Source organism: Schistocerca nitens, chromosome 2, assembly GCF_023898315.1.
Source record: "Schistocerca nitens isolate TAMUIC-IGC-003100 chromosome 2, iqSchNite1.1, whole genome shotgun sequence".
Taxonomy (NCBI): Eukaryota; Metazoa; Arthropoda; class Insecta; order Orthoptera; family Acrididae; genus Schistocerca; species Schistocerca nitens.
In genome coordinates, this window is record NC_064615.1 from 679,793,793 (window position 1) to 679,820,162 (window position 26,370).

General features: G+C 37.0%; 1 protein-coding gene across 1 annotated transcript in view; it reads left to right on the forward strand.

Moving 5' to 3' along the window:
• LOC126236813 (unconventional myosin-XV) overlaps positions 1-26,370 on the forward strand; it is a 498,803-nt gene that overhangs the window by 208,966 nt on the left and 263,467 nt on the right. The window contains exons 33-37 of the mRNA XM_049946408.1: positions 4,725-4,859; positions 5,605-5,754; positions 13,470-13,718; positions 14,958-15,106; positions 23,793-23,903. Coding sequence (XP_049802365.1) covers positions 4,725-4,859; positions 5,605-5,754; positions 13,470-13,718; positions 14,958-15,106; positions 23,793-23,903 — 794 coding nt within the window. The remainder of the gene's footprint in view (positions 1-4,724; positions 4,860-5,604; positions 5,755-13,469; positions 13,719-14,957; positions 15,107-23,792; positions 23,904-26,370) is intronic.

The following is a 26,370-nucleotide window of genomic DNA, read 5'->3' on the forward strand; positions in this document are numbered from 1 at the left end:
TTGTAGATGACTTGATAATATGCTGCCAGAGAGTATCGGGTATGGAAAATGTGTTAGCTTTTTGACTATGTTCTGTATTCTCTTATTTGTACACAGAGATGGAGCTCTATCAGTTATGGAGAATGCAGTAGCTTTTTGACAGTTTTTGTATGTTGTCGTACCATGACAATTTTCTTCTACATTTTTTTATTTTATTTTATTTTCTGTTTTGTTTTGTTTATTTTAATTTTAGAAGTTTGTAACATTAGAAATATGAAAGTGTGTAAATGAATATTTGTCCAAATATTTGGCACTTTAACAAAGAGCTCTGGAAATTATTACCACACTCAAATGCAATCCTGAAGAGGGTGCCTCATTACTTGTGATACAATGTTATGTTATCTTATTTTACTGTAATTTTTTTAGATTTTATTCGAAGTAAATTTTTATAGTTTTTGACACATTACTGAAATTTGCTGTATAAAACTTTGTAAATAGATTTAAACCATTAGTCTTATTATAAAATTCAAAATGGTTTTGTCACCATGTAATCCCATAGGGGACGCCACGTGTCCTTCATAAATGTATTTGCAAGTCAATTCAGTTGCTTGTTTTTATGCATTCATATATTTGCTGTGTGATTTGCATATCACATATACACTGTATTTTAAGGTTATGGTGTTCAACGAAAATTAAAATATAGCTTCTTGAATGTATACTCCAATAGAAGGCACTACAGGTTCTCAATGACACATAGTCATGCCCTCTGGACTCTTGGTAAGCAATGGTCGTACTTTTGTTTCTGCCATATAAAGGCTAGTGTCATTTGTCACATTTTAATGTTCTGACATGTTGATACCTGTATGACACTTCTGGTAATGGTATGTTATTATTATGTTCCAATTTATATTGAGTCATATAACTGTGTTACATACACATTTTGTACCTGTTCTGATTCTACCTGTTTTTTGTATTTTAGCGTCAATGATGACTATGTTATAATCGAAATCTAGATCTGTAACGAGTTATGGATTTTTGTGACTTGACTTCTGTTTTTTAAATTTCAAAATCTCATTAGCTATTCATTACTTTTAATTGTCTTTTAGAATTAACAGCAGTCTCTTCGAAATCATTACATTTTTATTTTGTTGAAAGTGCTTGAGATATTTAATTAAATGTGAAACATTTTATTATTTATGACAAAGGAAAACCTGGGATGAAAATGTAGAAATAATAGGCTTCCTTACTTTCAAAAATTAATACAGAGAGAGAAGAAGGTGCCTAGATCAAAATATTTTTTTAACATTTACTTTACATTCTTTGTTAGACACTGAGAATATAGGAGAGCATGTAAAGAAGTTTTTCATAATCTTAAACATTGCAAGGAAGTATTTGATAGTTAAATTAAACTTTTGTCATTGTTTTGCGAGCCCATTACTCCCATCACTAATATATGGTAACTGTTGCACTTATATTTGTATTTTCTTTAATATTTGACTTTCTCAGCTCTTAGTTCAGCAAGAATACAGTGAAATCAGCAACATAATTATAAGACAAATGCTGACCACAAATAGTGTATATTGTTAAAACCAAGAATTGCCACTATACCAAGCAAATAATATCTGAAGAAAATGAATGTTTTTTTCAAATAATTTGTGTTATTACATCCGATTCCTCAGCACTACATATCATAAGTTGATGAAGTGAATAAATGATAAGTTTTTAAAAGAATTAGAATGACAACAATTGCTGTTTACAGTCCAGACCAATTTGTGAAAGTACATGTAAAACAGAAGAAGAAAATAATAGCTTTTGCAGTTGTCCCTTTCCTTACTTGTTGTAAAACATTTTAAAGCAAGCTAAGACATAAAGTTTATCTTTCTTATGGGCTATGATGTCTTGATAATAGTGTGATAAATAGAAACAAACCATTTCTTCACCACAGCAAGGATTGGGAAGGAATTGATTGCAACAGTTATAGCCTGTGGAATCCTTTTGTCATGTTCCCGAGGGGAAAATTTTAAAATAACTATGCTTTGCTAATTGCATTTAGATAATTAAACTTAAGTTAGAAGAATGTTAATTTCCTCTCTGTTTGAAGAAAAAGTCATAGACAATATACAGAAATTAAAGTTTATCATATTTCAATATCTGTGTTATACTGCTTAACTATTTACTTGTCAGGGAAGTTATTCAATAATGGGGAACAGACGCCGTTATCTTCAGTAGTAGCGGGGCAGCTGCATACTTGAGAAAAGAGAAGGGAGAGGATATGAGATGTCCGCTGTCATACTATTGTGGCTCAGCATGTTCAAATTTAATGCATAGTATTAAAGCCATAGCTGCAGCATTAGAACACGTAGAATATCCTAAATAAACAGTTTAATATCAGCTAAATAACTTTGTACAGAATATTAGCTGATATCTTGAATGAGAAAATGGCACATGCAGCCGAAATAAGGAACTGTGTAGCATTAGGAATAATCACTGTCAAACTGACCAAAAATGTGAGCTTCTGTAATCAGATGAGTTGCTCATTTGACCATAGAGATAGAAACTGACCAATTTTGAAACAGGAGATGGGAACAGTCTAACTGGAAACATTCCCAAAGGTATAATATTATTGTAGATTAATCATCAGCCAAACACTCTTGATGTTCCTCTATCATATGTAGTTAACATTTTCAAAGACAGATTGATTGACCATTAGTCTACTTCCACAGACAGTGATGTAAAGTCATTTCTAGTGGGTTCAGCATATTACTGCATTAATATCCCTTTATAATCCAACTTTTATTTGATGGGTCAGTGACAGCCACTTGTCTAGGTCCACGAAGCTAATTATGTGTCACTCTTGGGGGCGAAAGAGGAAAAGCTTTCCTGTTTGACAGAAGATCTCGTGATCCTATGATACCCGAATTCTTCCAAACCTGGTCAATTACTGGAATGTTTCAGTGCCCAGCACAAGACATATTTATACTGATGATAATCCGTCTGATTATAAAATGATTCAGCTCTCATAAAAACTGATCTACATCTACAACTGCATGGGTGAGTTAATCTCATGTAGTGAATTTAAAAGTCAAGAGACATGGTGCACTAACACCCGCTCAACAAAGCAGACAGGGTGCTTGTTGACTGTAGTGGAAAAGATGAATATGACTGGTTGAAATATGAGATTTTCACTGACACTTGTAGACTTGCTTGCAGATAGCATTGCTTGTTGGTGTGCGGCGCAGCTGACAAGACAGATGTATAAACTGGGTGACTTTTTTCTTGTGCCACTTTCAGTAACAAATTACATTCGTTGGACTGGAAGAGCATTCACCATGTACTTACTGTGTACTGTGCTTAGAACATCAACTTTATTTTATGTGCTGTTTAGTCTATGTTCTAGTGAGTCACACATTTTATTCTCATAGCTTCTTCTGGTCTACTTCTGTATTTGGCTTTGTAACCAGTGGCATATTATTTTACATTGAGGGCAATAAACTGATATGTGGGACATATCACAATATTGGTTGCACTGAGCTTGTTGTAAATGTTCATTAATTTCTGTAACAGGCACTACATGTGAATCTGCAACACTTGCTTGCCTTTCTTTTGTCACTTTGACAAAGTTTATTTTCTTAATATTCTTGGTGTCTGTCTGATGCAAGTGCATGGTAATATGGTGGATACTGTTTGTGATTTCATTATCTTCTTTATTTAAGTAATGTTAAATTGTAACATTGCATTGCATGACTGATTCAGTACGTGGAAAAGATTTTGAAAGTTACTTTTGGAGGTACCAGTAACTTCTGATGTAAGTAGTTCTTCAAAAACAAGATGTGTTATAGCAACATGCAGCTGTGTAGCAAATTCAGTATGATAACCTGTGCCGTGCAGTTGGTGAACCAAAGAGCAGGAGAAGCCTGTACCGCATCAGAATTTCAGAGCTGACTCGAAAACAAAAATAATTTTTTTACAACATTAAAAAGAATGCAGCTATATGATTTGCAAGGATAATTTAAATTTGCTAGCTATAGCTTTTAATGGGGCCATTTGTTATTCCTAAATATTTTAAATTGTGTATGTTTCTTCAAAAATATTACATAGAAATTCTTTCAGTTTGAGTAAGAAATCAAAAATAATCCATGAAAGAAGATAATAATGAGTCTTTTTTTTACACTTTTTTAACTTTTTGGTGAGCTACAGTGTTCAGAAAACACTAAAGTAATGCAGGAGTCTTGAAATTTTAAGATTGAAATGTGCAGCAGTTTGAGTTGCACAACGTGTTTTTCTTTTTTCATTCAACAAAATAAAATATTTTAAGAAATTTACTCATCTCTGATGAGCATTAATAATTTATCGGAAATGGTATGGGATCTCTAAATTTCCTTATCCATAACTCACACTGAATAAAAATAGGTACTAATATGCCATACCATTTGATTTTCTGTAGCCCTGCATTTCACTTAGCAATAAAATTTAACTTGTGGTTATAAAACAGAGGAATATAATAACTGCAGTAAACCAGATCTTTTCACAATGAGTTATGTAATTTTATGGAAGTGGAACTGTTGTCAGGAGTAAATCACACTAAAATTCAGTATCCTTAAAAAAAGGTATTTTTTTAAATTCAGACTGAATATTGAATTTCGAAGAATCTACTCATCATTTTTTGCATCATCATTATAAACCTTCAACACATGTTAATAACTGTACTTATCTCTAAAGGAGCATTTTATACCCCCAAAAATTAGGTATCTTTTCGAGAGCCGGAAAATGGAGAACTCTGGTCAACTGAAAAACGCCAGACTACATCTGTGCTGCAGTACGCTGCGACACCTGCCTCCGCCAATGGGCCTACAAGTAAACAGCCACCAAAACCCCCACAGGTTTGACATACATATTTAGTTTCATTAGACAGTACAAAATTACAAGGTCTTTCTTGATAATGTAGGCAGTGCAGTAGTTGCTAAAGGCAAAGCTTTGTAGGTATGAGTATCATATTACAGCTATAGAACGTTTTTTTCCCTCCACCACACATTTTAGGATGACGTATGGAGTATAAATGTACATGCAGATTATAACTTCTTTGTTGATGATTTCAAATTCTACATTTAAGACACCCAGAATATCTTCCATTTGTCCTTGTTTCTTTCTTACTCCTCAGTAACTGGGTCTCAGTACTGAAGAATCTCTCAGATTAATATATTACCTACTACAAATTATATTATGAAAAAGACAGTTCCTCACTCACCATATAGCAGAGATGCTGAGTCACAGATAGGCACAACAAAAAGACTGTCAGAAAGTAAAGTCATTGATGTTAAGCCATTTGTAGCGGGTACAACATATTACTGCATTAATTGCCAGTTATAATCAACTTTTATTTGATGGGTCAGTGACAGCCCCTTCTCTTAGGTCTAGCAAGCTAATTATGTGGAAGTGGTGGGAGGGAAAGAGAAAAAGTTTTCCAATTGACAGAAGATCTCATGACCCTTTCTGACTGTCTTTTTGTTGAGCCTATCTACGATTCAGCATCTCCACTATATGGTGGGTAGCAGTAATCCTGTTCATAATATTGTTACATTCCATTCTGGATTTTCCATTGTTCAACTGCAGGTTATAATCTTTCAGATTCCTCAGCAGGGTTCTCCTCTCAAAGAAGCTGCATCTTCACCTAGGAAAATGAGCCCCACAAAAAATGCACACTCAGCTTTCACAAATGTATTGTCTGAGCTCAAGAATAGGAAGAGTTCAGTTGAATCTACAACATCATACACTAAGGTAAGCTGTTACAATTAGTTTCTGATATTATTTTACTGAGTGAGTTTTCTGGGAGAAAACTTTTTGGTGTTATTGCTATAGAGACAGAACAACATTATTACCTCATAAAAATGAAACAACCAGAGAACTGGAACAATTAGACACTGAAGTAATTTTTTTCCTATGCTACCTTTACCCTGAATATGAAGAATAAGGATGAAGATTCACAATGTGTTGTTTTATATTTGTTATATTGCCTTCCTTACATCAACATTTTTATTGGTGAATGGATTCAAACAATTTACTGCCAGAGATTAGAGTGCCTTTTGTCATTCTGTCAGTGCTATCACTGGTAGAAAATCATTACATGTTTAGATCAGATGAGTTTTTCATTCCATGAATCAGTGTGGAGGAGATCCTTGTGAATATTGACAACTGCTTCCACAATGTGCTCATTAAATGAGGAATCCCAAACTACTTCCAGCAGGAGTACTTGTTCCAATCATTATTTATGTTTTGTGTGTATTATTATATGTACATACTTGTATGTTCCATTTCCTTGTAATGATATCATATAAAATTTAAATGTTCATTTGGACAACATACATACTGTATTTTGCTGTGCATGGGTGGATAGTGGAATAAGTAAATAAAAATGGTGAATAAGCAAAACATAGAGTTGGGATATAGGTTAGTCATAAGCAAAGACAAACAGACATTGAATTAAATCTTATATGTTTATTTTATTAAATTGCCTAGAAACGTGCACATTCCCAACTTTGCAAATTCTTGACTTCCCTTGAGGTGGTTGTTTACTGTGGGAAGTGTCTTACAACAATAATGACTCTTTTACTCTTGGTAAAATTTTGGTAATTTAGTTACCATTCCAAAACTTGTCTGAAGAAAATCTTTTCATTCTTTAAGGTTAATAAACAAGTTTATATTAAAATTTAACTCTCCCCCCCCCCCCCCCAAGGAAATCCCAGTAATCCTGTTTGTGGAGATCATTTCTCTCTAGGCACTTTTTAATATATCAACTATAACTATATTTGCATGCTTGGAGAGTGTCTTTGTTTTGTCAGACAACAAGCTTCAGTTGAATCCCACCCCACTTCACAAGAGACAGTGTGCTGATGCGCACTGCCTATAATATGAGCTCACCGGCTGGTGTAACAGTTATTTGTTATGTTTGGGAACACTTCTGCCTAGCCAATATCTGCTTGGAGCTGCATTGATTAAGGCTTTGAAATTACATTAAGTATAATATTAAAAACATGCTCTACATGCAAGATCAATGTCAAATAAATAAAAATAAGCCAGAATCTACCACAAGAGTACTTAGTTCCATGCTAGTTCATCTAAACTGTATACATGGGAATTCTGCTTCAGATCTCCCTGTGATCCTGCAAACCCCATATTTTGAACTTCTTACGCGTGTATGTCATCTTCCAACCTCTTCCTACTTCTTTCCTGTTGTTTGCTGCTAAAGATACTTACATCAGTTATGTTAATGATTGTCTTTAGCATGAAACAGATACTCATTACAGAAAAAAAACTATCCATTTGTCAAACAATGAAAAATCCAGAATAAAATGGTGACAGTGTGCTTGGCAGCTAGAGACTGTGGTCACGTGTGTGAAAGTTGTGTTTGCTTGAATGTGCATGTGTATGATCTCGTCTAATTCAGAAGGAGGCCTTTTGGCCAAAAGCTTGTATGTTTAGCTGTCTTTCTGTTGTGCCTATCCATTCACTAGCTGTTTATAGGACTCAAGCACTTTGAACTGAGAAAATGCGTAAAACTGTAAAATAGTATATAATGAAGTTTGCACTACCACACAGGACTTTACAGAAAGAGGCACTTGCTCACTTGAGCATTATAAAGCTGTACCAAAAGACCGGGCCGTAATACTTTGCGCATCTGGTCAGACGATCATCTGCGTGATTGAGCAGTAGTGGGGGGGATTAGAAATTCTTGCAAAGCCATGTGCTGGAATTACTTACCCATTTTGTGGAAACAGCATTTTGACTCAAGAACATGGACCTACCATCATTCTAAACATCATCACAATCGGAAATTGTACTTCCACACTCAGTGAATAGTCACTTCCTATATGACACATTAATTTTGTGTAATTAGTGTGAAATAATAACTGTTCGTTATTCAGATGCTGTTTTGGACACTCAGAACAGTGCCTGAAAAGGGTTAGTACTTAGATAAATATGGTACTAACTCAGAAATGAACAGTTCCAATGAAACATTCATATACATGATCTGCCTCCAAGGCTGTCCAGTAGAGACTTGTAATTACAATCATGCCAACATCAGAGCTGGCTCCCCTCCCACTAGACACAAGCTCTCTCACCATGAGTCCATTTGACATACCCAATTTTGCAAATGAATGAATGCATACAAAATCTAACAGAGGAAACAAATTTATTAAGTTCTGTCCTCCATTACCCCCTTAGTATTTTAATTAAAATAGGTAGTTCTTTACCTGAAGTGTTAACAAACTACAGGGAATATTTTACAAAATTCTCAATATATTGAGATAACACATAGCAGACCAGTACTGGAATTCCCCTTCAACATAGCTGTCTCATGGGTATTTTAGTTCATGGAAGGTCTGCCTATGTGAAGATTATTCTAGAACATTCTAGTTCCTCTGTGATTCCCCACACAAATTACCCACCCATCCAACTTCCAGCCTTGCCGCCCTTAGCAACTCACTGCCTCCTAATGTAATCTCTGAGTGTTTGCCTGCCTAATGTCATTTCATGTGCGCTATCCTTAAGTGAATAGCGTAATTTAAGACAGCATTGAGTTAGGAATTACAAGTTGTCAAAATACCATGGTTTTAGGAGAGGTCCCTGAAAGACATCCTAGAACTGGCACCATGTATAATTCTAATAATATGTTTCTTTATTTTGAAAATACAATCCCTGTAAGTTGAATTTCCTAAGAAAAATAATTTCATAAGTTGTTGAGGTTGTGTCTTTAGTCTACACTGGCAGGATGCAGCTCTCCAAGCTGTTCCGTACTGTGAAAGCCTGTTCATTTCTGCATAACTAATGCAACCTACATCCATTTCAACCTTCTTGCTGCAGTCAAGTCTCATTTCCCTCTACAATTTCTACCTTCAACACTTCCCTTGGTAACTAAATTGACATTCCTTGATGCCAAAATATGTGTCTTGTAAACCAATCCCATAATTTTTTTCTGCCCAATTCGATTCTGTACCTCCTCCTGATAAACTCATCTAATCTTCAGTATTATCCTGCAGCACCACATTTCAAAACCTTCTATTTTCTTCTGGTCTGATCTGTTTGACATTGACGTTTCGCTTCCATACAAAGCTGCGTGGAAGTATGAAGAATAAGTTAGTTTCTTCATTTAAAAAAATCACTTGTAATAGAAAGCTATGTGGAAGTATGAAGAATAAGTTAGTTTCTTCATTTAAAAAAAAATCACTTGTATTAGATCCAGCTGACCTAAGATAATTAATTCTAGAGCATGGGTTTACCAAGCAAGATAGTTGTCTGTCTGTAATCCTAAAAACTTAACACTATTTTCTTTTTCTGTTGCTTTATTCTTGCAGTGCATCTTGTGACAATGCAAGTAGATCAGTCATGTATATCAGAAACAACAGAGTACCAAAAAGTAGGACTCTGTGGCATGCCTTGTCTGATTGCTTCAAATTGTCAGTACCTGCTATGATAATAATATGTAACTGACACACTCTGCATTCTGCCATGCAGATAATAAAAGCTATGAACCAACTGTTGTATTGTTTCATAATATTTTAGCTACCATCTTCTCACCGGTCTCTCGAGCCATCTTCTCCTCCTCAGCATAGACAACAATGCTATACTGTCTCCAAAAATGTCTGTTTTTCTGATGACTTGATGAGGAGTGATATGCCCTTGTAATAATTGTGTGTTTTCTATGCAAAACTTTAGTGGCTACTCCCTTGTGAAAAATGCCATTCTTTTGTTGAAAATGTTGCAGACATTTGTGATATTTAATCTAGAAGCAGAATTTGCTATTAAAATTAAGTCATCGTTCATTTGTGTTCTGCAAGAAGTGTTTGTGTTCAATAATTGTTGAAAGTTAGATGCATAGAAATTTCTATTGATTCACAGTATTTACAAGAATAATTTTCTAAATAAGTTGAATGGCTATACTGTGCAAAAAATAACTCTAATTTTTCATTTTAAATATTGTGGATTGTTGAGGTGCTGTAATGGATTGTTACTACCAATTCAGCCCAAACATCAACAGTAGCAGAAAAGTTATTTTGTACTATGATTCTAAAAGCTGGTGCTATGCATGCTTACTTACTTACTCCTTGGCACTACAGCCCGTGTAGGGCCTTGGCCTCTCTGATGATCACAGCCCAATCCTGACGATTTTCTGCTCGTTTCTTCCATCCCCTGACTCCAATCTTTCTCAAATCATTTTCAACATCCTCCAGCCATCACTTCTGGGTCTCCCTTTGCTCCTTTTGCCAGTTGGATTTCCTGTGTAAACCATTTTGACAGCTCAATCCTCCAACTTTCACTCTACATGGCCCAGCCGTCTCAATCTGTTACACATAATTTCAGTCACCAAGTCAGGATTTCTATACAGTTCTTCCAATTCCTTGTTTCTCCTTATCCTCCATTGCCCCGCCTTATATAGGGCTCCGAAAATGTTTCTTAATATTTTCCTCTCCCATCTTCTCAAGAGCTCTTCTTCTGCTACAGTCATTGTCCATGTTTCTGAGCCATACATTACCACCAGTCTTATGACTGTTCGATAGACAGTCACCTTCGATTTTCTGCCCAGACTACATACTGAAGGATCTTGATCAGGGCCCAGTAAGCTCTATTTCCTGCAGCAATCCTAGATTTTATTTCTTCTCTTATTCTGCTATCCTCCATAACCAGCACTCCCACGTATTGGAACGTCTCACATCTCTCATAATTGCCTCCATTCAACTTAATATATTTCTCTTTAACAACAGCTACACATGCTACTATATCAAATCTTACACTTTCTTGAGAGGGTGGCATTAGAACAGAACTGTGGCAAACAATAATAAATAATCAATAACATTTATTAATACAGGGTGTACATAAAGTCTGGGAACACTTTCAATTATTTATTGCACAAGACCTAAACATTGTAACAATGTCATACATATTGCATTTTGAAGAGAAACTCTAAAAGTGTTTTTTAGAAACATTCAATATGCGAACTATGAGTGACCCAGCAGACGTCAATACGGTAATCGAATTTTTGCCATACCCGTCCCAACATGGCATCGTCGACTGTGGCAGTTGCTCATATTCTCTCCTTGAGCTCTCCTACATCACGTGGTAGAGGCGGTACATACACCAGATCTTTAATGTGTCTCCACAGAAAAAGTTGCATGGAGTGAGATCTGGTGATTGGAGAGGCCATTTCATGAAGCAGCTGTCCCCTTCTGTAGCATGGCCGATCCATCGATGCGGCAGCTCTGTGTTCAGGTACCCATGAACTTCATGATGAAAATGGGGTGGAGCCCCATCCTGCTGAAAGATGAACGAAGAGTCCGATTGCATTTGACGCATCAGCCATTGCTGCAACATGTCCAAGTAGGAATATCCAGTGACAGTGCTCTTGGTGAAGAAGAATGTCCCGTACAGTTTTCGACATGACTAGGCACAAAAAACATTTATCTTTGGGGAATCACGCTCAAATTCAATGCATTTGTATGGATGCCTTGTACCTCAGATTCGACAATTATGACGGTTCACTTTCCCATTAGTGTGAAAAGTGGTTTCGTTGCTAAAAATTAAGCGATCAAGAATGCCATCCCCATCCTCATTCAGTTGTTGCAACTGTGAACAAAACTCAAAACGCTTGTCTTTTGTTGTTGTCATTGACCTTCTGCACTAGCTCCAATTTGAATGGTTTCGTAGACAGCTTCTGTCGCAGGACTTTCCACACTGTCATTGAAGCCATTTTGAGTTCATGGGATGCATGACACACCAATTTCTTTGGACTTCTTATGAATGTCTCTCGTATGCGCTCCATATTCATTTCCCTCACACTGGGACATCTGCTTCTCTTTGCCGGGCACAAGCAACTCGTCGTAACAAATTTGTTGTGCCAGTGGTAAAGGGCCTTCCTTGTTGGTGGCTTCTTACCATACTTGGCTCTAAACATCCATTGAACAGCTGTAGCATACTTGTTTATGTCGAACTCCAACAGACAGAAAGCTTGCTTTAAACCTGAACTCACCATATTTATAACTAGTGTTGATTATCGACAAATTACCAAACCACACTGTGGCGGTATACATGAATGTAGCTTTCAGGGTTTCTCTTCAAAATAACATATGTGTGATATCTGTACAATTTTTTGTTCTTGTGCAATAAATAATTGAAAGTATTCCTGGACTTTATGTACACCCTGTAGTTATGATACAATATTGTTCTTAACTTTGGTGCATAGCACTAGATGTTGTACAACTAATACAATGAACTCTAAGTAACTTTGATGTCTCTTGGCATTCTGTTATATTATCACTATGACTGAAAGTACTATGCAGACATTTGCAATTAACTGTCACCATTGATATGTAAATAGTGACTGCTAAGTCAAAACTATAGTCTTCTGAATGGACTTCTGGGAACTTTGATCCATAGCATAATCACATGAGATGCTGGCACTATCAAAACCAGGGAAACTGCAGGAACTGTCAGAGTTTCCGCAGCAAGTCAACTTTTGTGCCTGTTGGCAGAAGGACCTCCATCCTTCCCAGTGTTAGACAGGAGCAAAATAGTCCACTGTTGACAGCACTCTCTGTGACAGCTGACAGCATGTATCAGCAGACAAATACAACACACTGAAGGACGTGGCACAGAAGCAGATTGTAGTCCTGATTGGCAAGTGCCATCTGGAGACGGCTGCTTGGAACTGAGAAAGTCCCAGGCAAGTGGTGTGGTGGCGTGGCCTCCCTTTGTGTTGTGGTGTACCTCTTGCCATGTACACAACGCAGACAACTAAAACAACGCTGTTTTGCTTCATTTGCTTATTATTCACATGATAAGTTGGCATTTTGACAGAAGTAGCATGCACTCATGTTTTGCTGGTTTGTGCCACTTATTTAGTGAGCAAGAACTATAACCAAAAGGAACTTAAAGGTTAACATAAATGAACAAAGATTGTTGCATAATTCATATCCCATGAAAACAATGCATTTTCGTAAAGATGTTATTATTCTCTTGTATCACAAGAAATATAAATCTACTCTTCACAACTCAGAATTACACATAGGATTTTTTTTCCAAGGACTGTTAATCAGATAGCAGATAGTGTAAATGAAGTATAATTAAAGCATTGGACATATTCACAAATCAGATTTGATGTAAACATAAGATGTAGTTACATTTTCCATCAAAAGAGATTAAATATTCAGGAATTGAATGAAAGAACCAGGTTTCCTGATTAATGGAGGCACCATAAATCCATAGAAGAGGGAAATCAATGATGAAAGAACATTTGAAAATCATTTAAGTTTTGACTTTAAGTTGCAAAAGATGGCTATGTGTCTATTCCTTACTTCTGTTCCTTGGCTTCTATAAAAATAAAGATTTTGTATTGTATGCTATTTGTCTTTTGCTTATCAATAGTTTCATCACATTCCTTTATCTAACATTCTGTTATGGTTAAGATGTGAAAATATATATCATATTCTTGGTGTTTTTAGGCACCATCACCTGGAATGGCACCACCTCCTCCCCCTCCACCTATGCCACCACCTCCTGACCATTCTGACCCTTCAGAAGCTAGACCATTCTTAGATCCATATGGACGAGCAAAGACTGTTCGCATTGGGAAATGGCGATGGCCTCCTCCTAAAAATGAGACAGAAGATCCCAATGACAGTTTTTTGCAGTTCAAGCTGCGGCAGCATCAACGCAAGAATACACCACAGTCACAGCAGCAATACAGCCAGGTATGTTAGAATTTTATTTGTTAATAATGTCCACAAAGTTTGTAAACCAGCCGTACAATGCTATGAAGAGTGTTTCTTTATTTACTTAGTAAAGATTCAGAGGAATATTGTAATCATTCCTGAAAAATGTATTTCATGGAGAAACATATAAGATACTTCTGATATAATCTTGTTATCTTGTAAATACGTCTCACCATTACTATGATGAAACACAGTGAAGCAAACTGACAGAGGTGTATAGCAAGCATTTTTCAAATAAAATAATAAGATAAATCATATGCATAAAATAAGGAAAATTCTGTAAGAACTAATAGTAGATATGATTCCTTTTGTTTTTAGATCTTAATTTCATTTTCTTTTGTATACAACGCAGAAAACAGCAAATCATTTGATTTTGGTGTAAAGTCCAATTCTTCACCCTACTACTGTTATCTGGAGTTGACAGTGTCATTATAAACCGTAAGATAGTGACTGATTTCTTTTCATTTCATATTCTGTGTTATGAGCTAGTAGTACTGATGGGAGCTCTTTATCTCTTTTTATTGTAAAAATTAAGAGGGTAATGGTATATAAATTGACTCCATACTCAAATAATATAAAATTGCATATATAAAAATGATTAGAAATATTATATTTTGTAGTGTGGTATACATATCGTTTCAGAAATACTGATTGAATGGGTTACATATCATTCTCCATTGTTAGGCCAGTTGTAGAATACACAACAATGATGCAATATCCTAATAACAATGCTGCCAAACAAAACCACAAAATAATTATTGCAGATCACATATAAATTATATGCCACACAAATAAAAATATGAAATGCATTGTTAGGTTTTACAGACCATCAAACTATTAAAGACACTCGTTTTGATTTATTTTGAGTGAAATAGCACGGAATCAACTTCAGCAGTCAGTGTGAACAATAACAGATTAACATGATCAGTTCTGTTTCTTTTTTCCCCTCTCATTGCAATACTGTGAAAACATCAGATTTTCTATGAGCTTCTTTAAATTCATGACGAGATGCGAAAACAGAGTTATAAGTATTATGGTAGTAGTGTAATGCACTCTGGGGCTGGAAGTCATGAGTGACTAAAGGGCATGAAAAACAAAACAGGAAAGTAAAAGAACAATGAAAAGAAGAAAGATTAAAAGAAAGACTAGAGAAACAGCCATGTACATCTGAAGGATGAATGGCATATTTATAAAATATTGCTTCACTTTGAATTTCAGGAATATGGTGATATGACTGAGGGCATTGAATGGGAAGAATTTGAAATACCAGAGAGAGGGGGAAGAGTGACATCTCCTTCTCCAAGGAAGGACAGTCATTCCAGCAAACCACCAGAAATCTCTCCAACTAAAGAGAAATCTTCTGCAAAGTAAGTTTTCAAATCATGTTCTTTCTGTTTTTAAGTTCTCAACAACATTATCTCTGCAAATTTCACAAAAAGTACAAGGAAAGACAATCATTGACAGTATAAACAAAGGATTCAGCGGTGAATAAGCTTATAAACAAGTTACGGATAACTCAGCTTCCAAACTTACAGTGCATCTTGGAGCATACGTATAACTACACACTTTCCTAATGCTGCAGAGCAACTGAATGTTTCAGTATACCATTGTTTACATGCCATTCAGGATTTCCATTGCCATATTAAAGTTTTTTTTTATATATATGATTGTGAAATTACGGTCAAAAAAACCTCCATTTCGATTAGACATTGAGATCAGTAGGCACATAAGTAAGACTGAATAAGTTGCTATGCACACACACACACACACACACACACACACACACACACACACACACACACGCACGCACGTATGCGGGTTCATGGCTACATTGTCCCTATTGACTGCATTGTACTCGTGCTGCAGCTCAACTGTGTGTGTGTGTGTGTGTGTGTGTGTGTGTGTGTGTGTGTGTGTGTGTGGTACACTTATGCATTTTCTGTTAGTAATTATATCTGAAGAAGGACGTTGTCTGAAAACTTACCAACACATCCAGTCTTGTTTATGTGGCTATTGACCGCTTAACATGTCACCAATGTTTATTTTACATGTCTAGTTCCATATACCAAATTGAGGAACAAATCTCCAAGGTCTTGGACCATGTCGGTACATGAAATTAAAACATAGAAGTAATAACAGATAAAATAAAATGTTTATGAACCCAAAAAAAGATAAGCCATAAGTTGATGTAAGTGGAATCAGCAATATAACACAGGAATCAGCTTAATTTTACAAGGAACTCCTCGACAGAATAGAAGGAGTGACCCATGAGGAAACCCTTTAGTTTTAATGTGAAAGTGCATGGATTACTTCTAAGATTTTTGAATTTTTGTGGTAGCTCATTGAAAATAGATGCAGCAGTATACGGCACACCTTTCTGTACAAGAGTCAAGGATGTGGAATCCAAATGCAGATTGGATTTTGGCCTAGTATTAACAGAGTGAAAGCTGCTAATTCTTGGGAATAAGCTGATATTTGTTAATAACAAAGAGTAAAAGATATGTATATTGAGAGGCCAGTGTCAGAATACCCAGACTAATGAACAGCAGCTGACAAGAGGTTCGCGAACTTACACCACTTATGCCCAAACTGCCCATTTCTGAGTCAAAAATATGCTTTGAGAATGGGAAGAGTTACCCCAAAATATAACACCATATGTCTTAAGCGAATGAAAGTAAGCAAAGTAGACTACTTTTCATGGTGAACTATCACTTACTTTAGATACTGTTCAAATAGTAAAAATGGCAGCATTAAGTCTTTGAACAGGATTCTGAATGTGGGCTTTCCATGACAGTTTACTGTCTATTTGAACACCTAGAAATCTGAACTGTTCAGTTTCACTAATCATATGCCCATTCCTTTTCTACAAGCCATTGACTTATCTCATGAACGGCACTATTTGAAACAGTGCCAGCATTGCAAGCAATATTGTTTACTATTGAGCTAGTGTCATCAGCAAACAGAAATATTTTAGAATCAGTTTTAATACTAGAGGGCATATCATTTATATAAATAAGAAACAGGAATGGCCCCAACACTGATCCCTGGGGCACCCCTCATTTAACCATGCCCCACTTATACCCCACATCATACCCATTCTCAACACTGTGGGTAAGGACCTTTTGCTGTCTGTTGTTACAGTAAGAGGTGAACCAATTGTGAGATATTCTCTGTATTCCATAATGGTCCAACTTCTGGATCAATACTTTGTGATCAACACAAATGCCTTGGTTAAATTAAAAAAATGATGTCTCACTTTTGGAACCTTTTCTTTAATCTATCCAGTACCTCACAGAGAAAAGAGAATATAGCATTTTCATTTGTTAAACCACTCCTAAAACTAAACTGTTCATTTGATAGCAAAATATGTGAAATAAAATGATGAATTATCTCCTTACATACAAAGCCTTTTCAGTAACTTTAGCAAACACTGATGGCATATGAATAGGTCTAAAATTACCCACATTATCCCTTTCTCCCTTTTTATAAAGAGGCTTTTCTAATGAATACTTGAACCAGTTCAGGAAACTGACCATTCTTAAAGGAAAAATTACAAGTATGGCTAAGTATGAGGCTAACATGTACAGCACAGTACTTTAATATTCTGACAGGTACTCCATCAATACATTTACTACCTCCATTATTTTTATTCCACAAAGTACTTTCCATCATTGTATAATTTTCAGTCTGTTTGGTTCAGGGATAAGGTTCTGATAAATAACAAAATATAATCTATAGTGCATAGCCTAATATTTTAATAACCACAGCACATCAAGCAGTTAGTCCACAATTTTTGGATTTTAAAAGTCACTAATTTATATCTTTGTTTACTTAAAAATATAAGAATTGAGGTTATTGTTGAAAATAAAACTGTTTCTCTTTTTTTACTCCCACCCATACATTTTTCAATGTTTTCTGCATCATTGTCAATTAATTCTGTAATTTCTGAAATCCATATTTGGGTTCATATCAGGCAGTCTGCCTTATTTACCACTACTGTTATTTGCAATGCTCTGCACCAAGCAGACGACAAAGCAGCTATTTATATACAAGATAATAAACGATTAGTTTGAGATAAGCACTACAAATGACAATGAGAACAGGAATAATCTTACAGACAAATTTTGATCTTGGAGACTTAGGCGTAAGTCCTTACATATGAAGTGAGGTATGGATTTTAGTAGAAAAGTGAAAGACTAAGTATTTCTGATAACAAACTGTAGAAAATGAATATGTGTTCCAAGTACAGCAACAGGCCACATCCACAACCAAATATTGGCTAGTTGTTGATGAAACAATACCAAAATACGTCTGGATGAAAGTAAAAGAATAAGGACCACTGTTTTGCTCTAATTGAAGATCTCACAGTATTTTCTAACAGACCATTTTCACAGCTTTTGAGACTGTGGAGCCACTGCTTCTCATTCGTGAAGCTCCTCAGTTGGCCAGTCCTACCACCAAGGAAAAATCCTTGGCAGTACCAGGAATCAAACCTGGGTTCTTTACATGGCAGCCATCTACAGTGACCACTGAGCTACAGAGATGGCATGATGGTTAGCATTGCTATCTACTGACATGGACATGATGACTTCAAATATTTTGTGGAATGAAAACATGGGGAATGAGGTTTACTAAATGGCATTAGACTGAGTGATTGGCATCAAGTTGGGAACCACATGACACTTACTTATCTTTTCAGTTCATTTATTATTTCAAAGTAGGAAAAAAGTGGTAATAGTAGTACACTTTTCTGTCCACTGGCAACCATTCTACAACCACCTCCATCCGTCTCTCATCCTGATTCCACATCATCTGCAGTAATGATACAATATACCCATTGAAGATATTTTTTTAAATTAAAAGTGACATGTATATTGTCAAGAGGCTCTTTACTTCCACACTCAAAAACCAGTTGATTTTGTAAATATGCAGATGAAAATGGGAAGTGTTACACCATATGGCACCAGTCCAATTTTTTCAAGATTTATAGGAGATGTTCATCATGCAACAGGTATAAAATTATTAAAATTTCATTCCATTTGGAACGGATGTCCATCATCATTGAGCATGAGGTTTGGTTCCCATAGACATGAATACATTTTTGTATTTGTTGTGGCAAGGAAGCAAACAGATTCCAGGTGTCATCTTAAGGAAATTCTTCCCATGCCTGGAACTCATTTCATATCAGTTCATGAAGACTGCAGACTGGGTGCTGTTATGAAAGTATGTATCTTCCCATTACATTGCAGACATGCTGTATGTGTGACAAATAGGGGACTTATATTCCAGTCAATGATCTGTACATTCCTGTGAAATTATACTATTCTGTTGGAATATGCCATCTACTACCTTGGTCATGAAGTGTGTGACAACATAGTTTACCATTTGTGCCACGTACTAGTGAGCATTAATAATAGCTTCAACCATTACCAAATCAATCCTGTTATCATATCAAGTAGCTCCCTACACCCTGACACCAGAAATTGGGGAGGATTGCACATTGAAAATCCCTGCTTCTTGTGCCCTTTCACCATATCACCTACAGATATGTTGGTGTCAATCTTATCGGCTCAAATACCAGCAGGACTCATTGCAGAACACCACATAATGCTACTCAATGTCCCAGTTAACTCTGGCTCTACACTACACAAGTCTGCAATATGGTATCAGTGGTAACCGACACTTGTAAATTTTGTGATCTTAACCCACCTTCCAGTAACATTCCCAGTGGCTCATGGTGACACTCCGTCTGAGATCTCTGTTGAAATTTAGCTGTTGTCATCCATACATTTGTCATAGCCAGTCGAACAGTCCTACAATTGTTTTGTAGCGTTGTCATAGGTTCATCTCATCACCACTCTTTCTGCAGTCATTACACTACCACCAGCTGTCTGTGATCTGTCAGTGGGCCACCCCTTTGTTCATTATGTCAATGATTCCATCTTTATCAAAGCTTAAAAGATGGTGACAAGCTGGATGTTCACATTTTGCGGGCAAGCTGTGTTGCAATCTCCATCTGGAAAGTTCCAGTAACATTAGACAGACACGATAGCCACCATGTATGCATACCAATCTTCATCTTTGTCAATGACATTTTCTGTACTGAAAATAAAATCCCAATAAGATGAAATTTTAGTTGCTATATACCACAGGTATAAAAATGTAGGAGTGTCAGAACGTCATTTTCATTCTGCAGCGGAGTGTGTGCTAATATAAAACTTACTAGCAGATTAAAATTGTGTGCTGGACTGGGACTAAAATGTGTGCCAGATTGAGACTCCAACCCAGGATCTTTGCCTTTCACAGGAAAGTGCTCTACCAACTGAGCTACCTGAACATGACTCACAACCTGTTTTCACAGCTCGACTTCTGCCAATACTTCATCTCCTACAGGTCTCCCGAACTTCACAAATTCTGTTGCATACCTTGCAGGACTAGAACTGCTGGAAGAAAGAATATTGTTGAGACATGGCGTAGCTGCAGCTGGGGGATTGTTTCCAGAATGAAATTTTCACTCTGAAGTGGAGTGTGCACTGATATAAAGGTAGGAGATGTGGTACTGGCGGAAGAAACACTGCGAGGATGGGATGTAAGCCGTAATCGGGTAGCTCAATCGATTGAGCACTTACCCGCAAAGGCAAAGTTCTTGGATTCGAGTCCCGGTCCAGGACAAAGTTTTATTCTGCCAGGAAGTTTCATATCAGCACACACTCCACTGCAGGGTGAAAATTTTGTTCTGGAAACAATCACCAAAGCTGTGGCTTATGCCATGCCTTCACAGTATCCTTTCTTCCGGGACTGCTAGTCCCACAAGGTATGCAGTTGAATTTCTGTCAAGTTTGGAAGGTAGGAGATTTGGGAGTCATGCTCAGGTAGCTTAGGTGGTATAGCACTTGCCTGTGAAAGGCAAAGGTCCGGGATTTGAGGCCCTCTCTGACACACAATTTTAATCTGCCAGGAAGTTTCAGTGGAGCATCTGTTTGATATTGCTCAGTGAAGGCATTCATGCTGAATGCTTTCCATTTCTGTCAGTATAAAAAAGTAAATAAAAATTCAGTGATACTGCATAAAGAAACTCACGATGAATGAGCAGAGAAAATTAAAGGGAACTATTTGTTGATGATTACTTTATTTCTCTACATCTCCTATGACTTGTATGCTTTGTTTTTGTCCCTCCCTTCATCTTCTATTCTGCCTTAATGATTCTGTTTATAAATGTGTAGTGTAACATTAAAAAAATTGCTTTTTCAGGGGTTTGATCTTCTCCTTCACATTTCAGTACCAAAACCTTATATTCATTTCCTTATTCCTTACAATCAGTCCTACACATTACCCCCATGTTTCAGAGAAAAGGGATTTTCGGTTGCCAGTTTGTTAGATTTACTTTCGATTTCCAAACATTGTTTTTCCTTACTCTTGTCCTGTTACTTACCTGAGGCCTGTTGATGCTGAACAGGAAAAATAAGAAGAAACAACACAGCACATTCTTGTCTGGATATCTTGATTGACTTGCAGTGTTGACTGTGGTAAAACTTCTCTCAGGATATGTAACACTGTGACAGAAACGCTAAAAAGCCCACTTTGCATGGAATCCTCAAAATGATTGTTTTAATGTAATAAGCAGAAGTTGTACTATACTGCAGGCTGGAATGTCCTCTAGGGAGTCAGCTATGTACATCAAACAGGATCTTTTAAATTCTCACTCACTGTATATCTTTTCTTCCTTCCTTTATTGCTTCTTGTTGCAGGATTAATTTCTACATGAGAATATGTGCCCCAGAGTAATGAGAAATGCTCAGCATTGTAAGATTTCCTTTGCTTTTCATATTTGATGCTCTGAAGCAAACAGCTTGGGCTGTAGGTGTGTCCATTCATTGTTTGGGCTGTGCCTGATGTGCTTCACTTAGGGCAGCTTCATTTAAAGTCATTAGTAGGTAATTTTTGTTAATTAGCAATACAAGTAGACTCAATACTGGACCTTGGAAAGTCACCAAATTAATTTTTTTTCCCTTTCCAAGTTTAATTTTATTTTCATGATACAGTCTAACATTATGATGTGCTGATTCCTGGTATCAAGATATGATTCTATTCATATGTGAGAATACCATGGTCTATACAAGACTCAGAAATGTAATAGAATATACCAGTTGGTTACTGTTGGTGTTCAGCTATGCCAGTATCTTGTTTGTGAGGTTATATATGGCCTTCTCTGTTTAGTATTGTTTAAGAAAGCCAAAGAGGGACAGTTAGGAACTTATGGTATGAAAATTGACTCGGTAATCGATTGTTCACCACATTCACAAAATGGTTTCAAAAGTTTGGAAGGAATGGTCACCTAATTTGTCATTGTCATTGTCAGCTATTTGACATGCTTTGCTGGATTTTAGCCTCCTTTAGACATTTCCGAGGATTAGAGTGTACAGTTATAAATGTACGTGTTGTTTCTGCATTTTTTCTAATGTCATCTACCCACCTTCCATTGAGTCATCATTTCTGCCTTTATTTAACTCTTAGTCTCCAGTATTCAGTTTCCTTGGTTCATCTGCCATCAACTTGCTCGTCTGTACATCCCACCAGACTCCGATTTTATTTTCATTATGGCCACTGTTACATCTTCCTTTGCAGGTTGTTCTGTGATCCATTCATTTGCATTTGTGTCACTCCCAGTTATTCTTCTCTTTTTGTTTGCTGAAGACTCCATGTTTTCGAGTAGTTTTTGCATTAAAAATCCATGTCTCACTGCTATAGACCAGCTCACTGCCATAGACCAGAACTGGTAAAAGATGCTGACTGTAAAATTTTGTTTAAATATTTATTGGAAGCTTAGTTTTAGAAGAAACATGCTGTACAGTACCATAAGCTCCCAGTCTAGGTTTACTCTTCTTTTATTTTATTTTGCACTCTATCCAGTTGTGATTTTCAGCAGCCCTAAACGTAAAAACTGACAACTATATACATGATTTTATTGTCTACTGTTATCTTTGATTGTATTGACTGTACGTTATTTTAGTTGAAGATTGTTCACATATGTTCTATTAACACATATTTCAGTTTTGTGCAGATGGTTTAAGTGTCTTAAGACTTCCCCTAGGAAAAGGTAATAGTTTTGGTGACGTGGAATCCCTCTTTCATTTTTCAAAAATGAAGCATGGGAAGATTCTGGGTGAAATAAAAATGATGGAATGAGTAAAAGTAACCACTCTTGGTAGCTTTTGAGTTGTGGCCAGGCCAGTAAATGAGAACTAGAACATTTAGTAGTAGCAAAATGCAATCGAGAAAACTAATAAATTATGAGACAGCATTGCTGGCCAGTTCTGCCTTCAGGAGATGAAATGTTGAGTACTGCTAATTAACACATATAAAAATTAACAAATATAAAAGTAAAAGTGATGATACTATCTCACATTTTGGAACTAGCAATTCCTTTGGGGGGGGGGGGTGGGGGGGGGGGGGGGAGGCTAGGTTGGGAAAGGTTAAAAAAGGAGGACAGCTCACTCAGACTCTGGGACAAGCTGTAGTGGGGGCAAGGGTCTAACCAAAGGTGAGTACTGGCCAACAATTCTGACTCATAATTTACTAGAGCATGTTATCTCAGGTTACAAGCTTCTATCCTTCTTCAAAGGATAGATATATAAACAGTTAAATAATTGTGCACAGTGATCTGGCATGAACTATAGGGCCACAGTGCCAGAACTATATACTTTCATGTGTGCTTACTCAGAAGTAAAACAAATAATTGTAAGCCAACTTAGTACGTTCCAGTTCTTGTTTATGCACCTATCTTCTGTCCAGCACCTGCTCTATACAGTGAAAGGTTACTTATCTTTCCATTGTGTCTTTGGTGTTGCTAAATCCAGGTTTATTTTATTTACAGCAATTATTTCTCTCATTGAACTTGGTTATTTACTGCAGTCACACATTCACAATGGTACAGGCTATCATAAAATAACCAGGTTTAGCTCATTAACAATTGGTGTGTGCCTTGAAGACATGATCCCTCCCCTTACTACTGTTTGTCTTGTGCCTAATCAGCATTTGCACATGTGTTTGCAGGGCATTTGAAGTTGGTGCTTCACGTCCAGCTCCAGGAAGTATAGGAAAGCTCCGCATCAGCAGTGAAATGCGATCAAAATTGGAAATGGTGACAGCAAATCATAGTATCAGGTAAATACGCTTGCTTAACTTATCAAATGTCTGTTTCTGTTTTATGTCAGAGGGAAAGGTTACTGCTGAAGAGTATAAGAGTCACTGTTTCATGTTGTAGGTAACAGTTTAACTTATAACAGCATGACAGATGCTTTCAATAGAAAGCCTGTGGTCTAGAGGTAGCATCTTTGACTACTAATCAAAGTGTCATGGGTCCCAAAATTGAGCCAATCCACTGATAAATTTTGAATAAAAGTCATCAGCAATGGCAGCCAAAGGCTTCCTGCATAAGAAGTTAACCTGGAAATGCCAATGGCCTTGTCAAAGAGGGTGGAGGGGCGAACAGAGGTTCAGGGCACTCTCTTGCTCTGGTTGTGGGATACTGCCACTAAAAGGTGGAAGAATCAGTGTTGATCAACAGCATGAGGATGCAGAAGACAATGGAGACTACTGCATTAAAGACACATAATGTATATCAATGAGCCATGTGGCCTGTAATTGAGAAAGTGTCATAATGATCTCTTCATTGGCAAAAGATTTTGGATTAGCCCCCCATTTGGATCTCTAGGAGGGTACTGCCAAGGGGGAGGTGACTATAAGAAGAAGATGGAATAACCAAAGAAGGGGAACAGTCTACGAGTCTGAGTGTGGAATGTCAGATGCTGAATTTAGTAGGAAAGCTTGGAAAATTTGAAAAGGGAAATCTCAAAGATTCAGTCTAGATATAGTGGGGACCAGTGAAGTGAAATGGAAAGATGATAAGGATTTCTGGTCAGACCATTACAGGGTAATATCAACAGCAGCAGAAATGGTAAAGCAGGCATGGGATTCATTTTGAATAGGAAAGTAGGACAAAGTGTGAGCTACTGTGAACAGTTGAATGATAGGGTTGTAATGATCAGATTTGACAGCAAACCAATTCTGACAACAACAGTTCACTTAGATGCGCCAACATCGCAAGCAGAAGATGAAGAGAAAGAAAAAGTTTGTGAGGATCCTGAACATAAATTCAGTATGCAAAGGGAGATGAAAATCTAATAACTGTGGGCAATTGGAACCTGGTTGTAGGGGAAGGAATAGAAGAAAGGGTCATGGGATAATGTGGACTTGGCAGTAGGAATGAGAGAAGAGAAAGACTGCAGTAAATTTCACTATATAATAATGAAAACTCTCTTCAGTAATGACATCTACATCTACATCTACATTTATACTCCGCAAGTCACCTAATGGTGTGTGGCGGAGGGCACTTTACGTGCCACTGTCATTACCTCCCTTTCCTGTTCCAGTCGCGTATGGTTCGCGGGAAGAACGACTGTCTGAAAGCCTCCATGCGCGCTCTAATCTCTCTAATTTTACATTCGTGATCTCCTCGGGAGGTATAAGTAGGGGGAAGCAATATATTCGATACCTCATCCAGAAACGCACCCTCTCGAAACCTGGCGAGCAAGCTACACCATGATGCAGAGTGCCTCTCTTGCAGAGTCTGCCACTTGAGTTTATTAAACATCTCCGTAACGCTATCACGGTTACCAAATAACCCTGTGATGAAACACGCCGCTCTTCTTTGGATCTTCTCTATCTCCTCCGTCAACCCGATCTGGTACGGATCCCACACTGATGAGCAATACTCAAGTATAGGTCGAACGAGTGTTTTGTAAGCCACCTCCTCTGTTGATGGACTACATTTTCTAAGCACTCTCCCAATGAATCTCAACCTGATACCCGCCTTACCAACAATTAATTTTATATGCTTCCTGGAGATGTGGCACTGCGGTGCTCTTTCCATTGGCACGCAGGTTGGCATCTTCTTGATGCCATTTTGCAATGCTGTGCTACTTAGTGTGCAATCGATGCTTTAGGACTGCACAAGTAGCGCAGACAAAGAGGGCATTCCTTGCCAAGAGAAATCTACTGGTTTCAAACATAGGTCTTGATTTGAGGAAGAAATTTCTGAGAATGTACGTTAGGTGCATAGCATTGTGTGGTAGTGAATCATGGACATTGAGAAAACCGGAGCGGAAGAGAATCTGAGCATTTGAGATGTGTTGCTGCAGAAGAATGTCGAAAATTAGGTGGACTGATAAGAAACAAATGGAAAACACTGGCAAGAAGAAGGGGCGTGGTTACAGGACATGGGTTATGACACCACCCATCAGTCATTTCTCTATAAAACTCTACACTTGCGTACAATCAGTGTTTAAAAATTTACAGAAGCAAGTCACTGAAAAAACAATACTGTGTAACATATAGTTATGACCAGGCAATTTGTAAGGAACATAAATGAGGCATTATTTGGCAGGAAGCTAAACATTTGCTTAAAATGGTATATGTTAGCGTATGCAGCACTTACATAGTTGTATTTCTCAAAATAGAAGTTGCTATGGTATGGTACATTCTTCCATTATTCATCAGTAAAGTGCAAGTGCAGAGTTTCCATGAAGTAACTAAAGTGCAGTGTAATGGAACAACTCGTGGTAGCGATTGG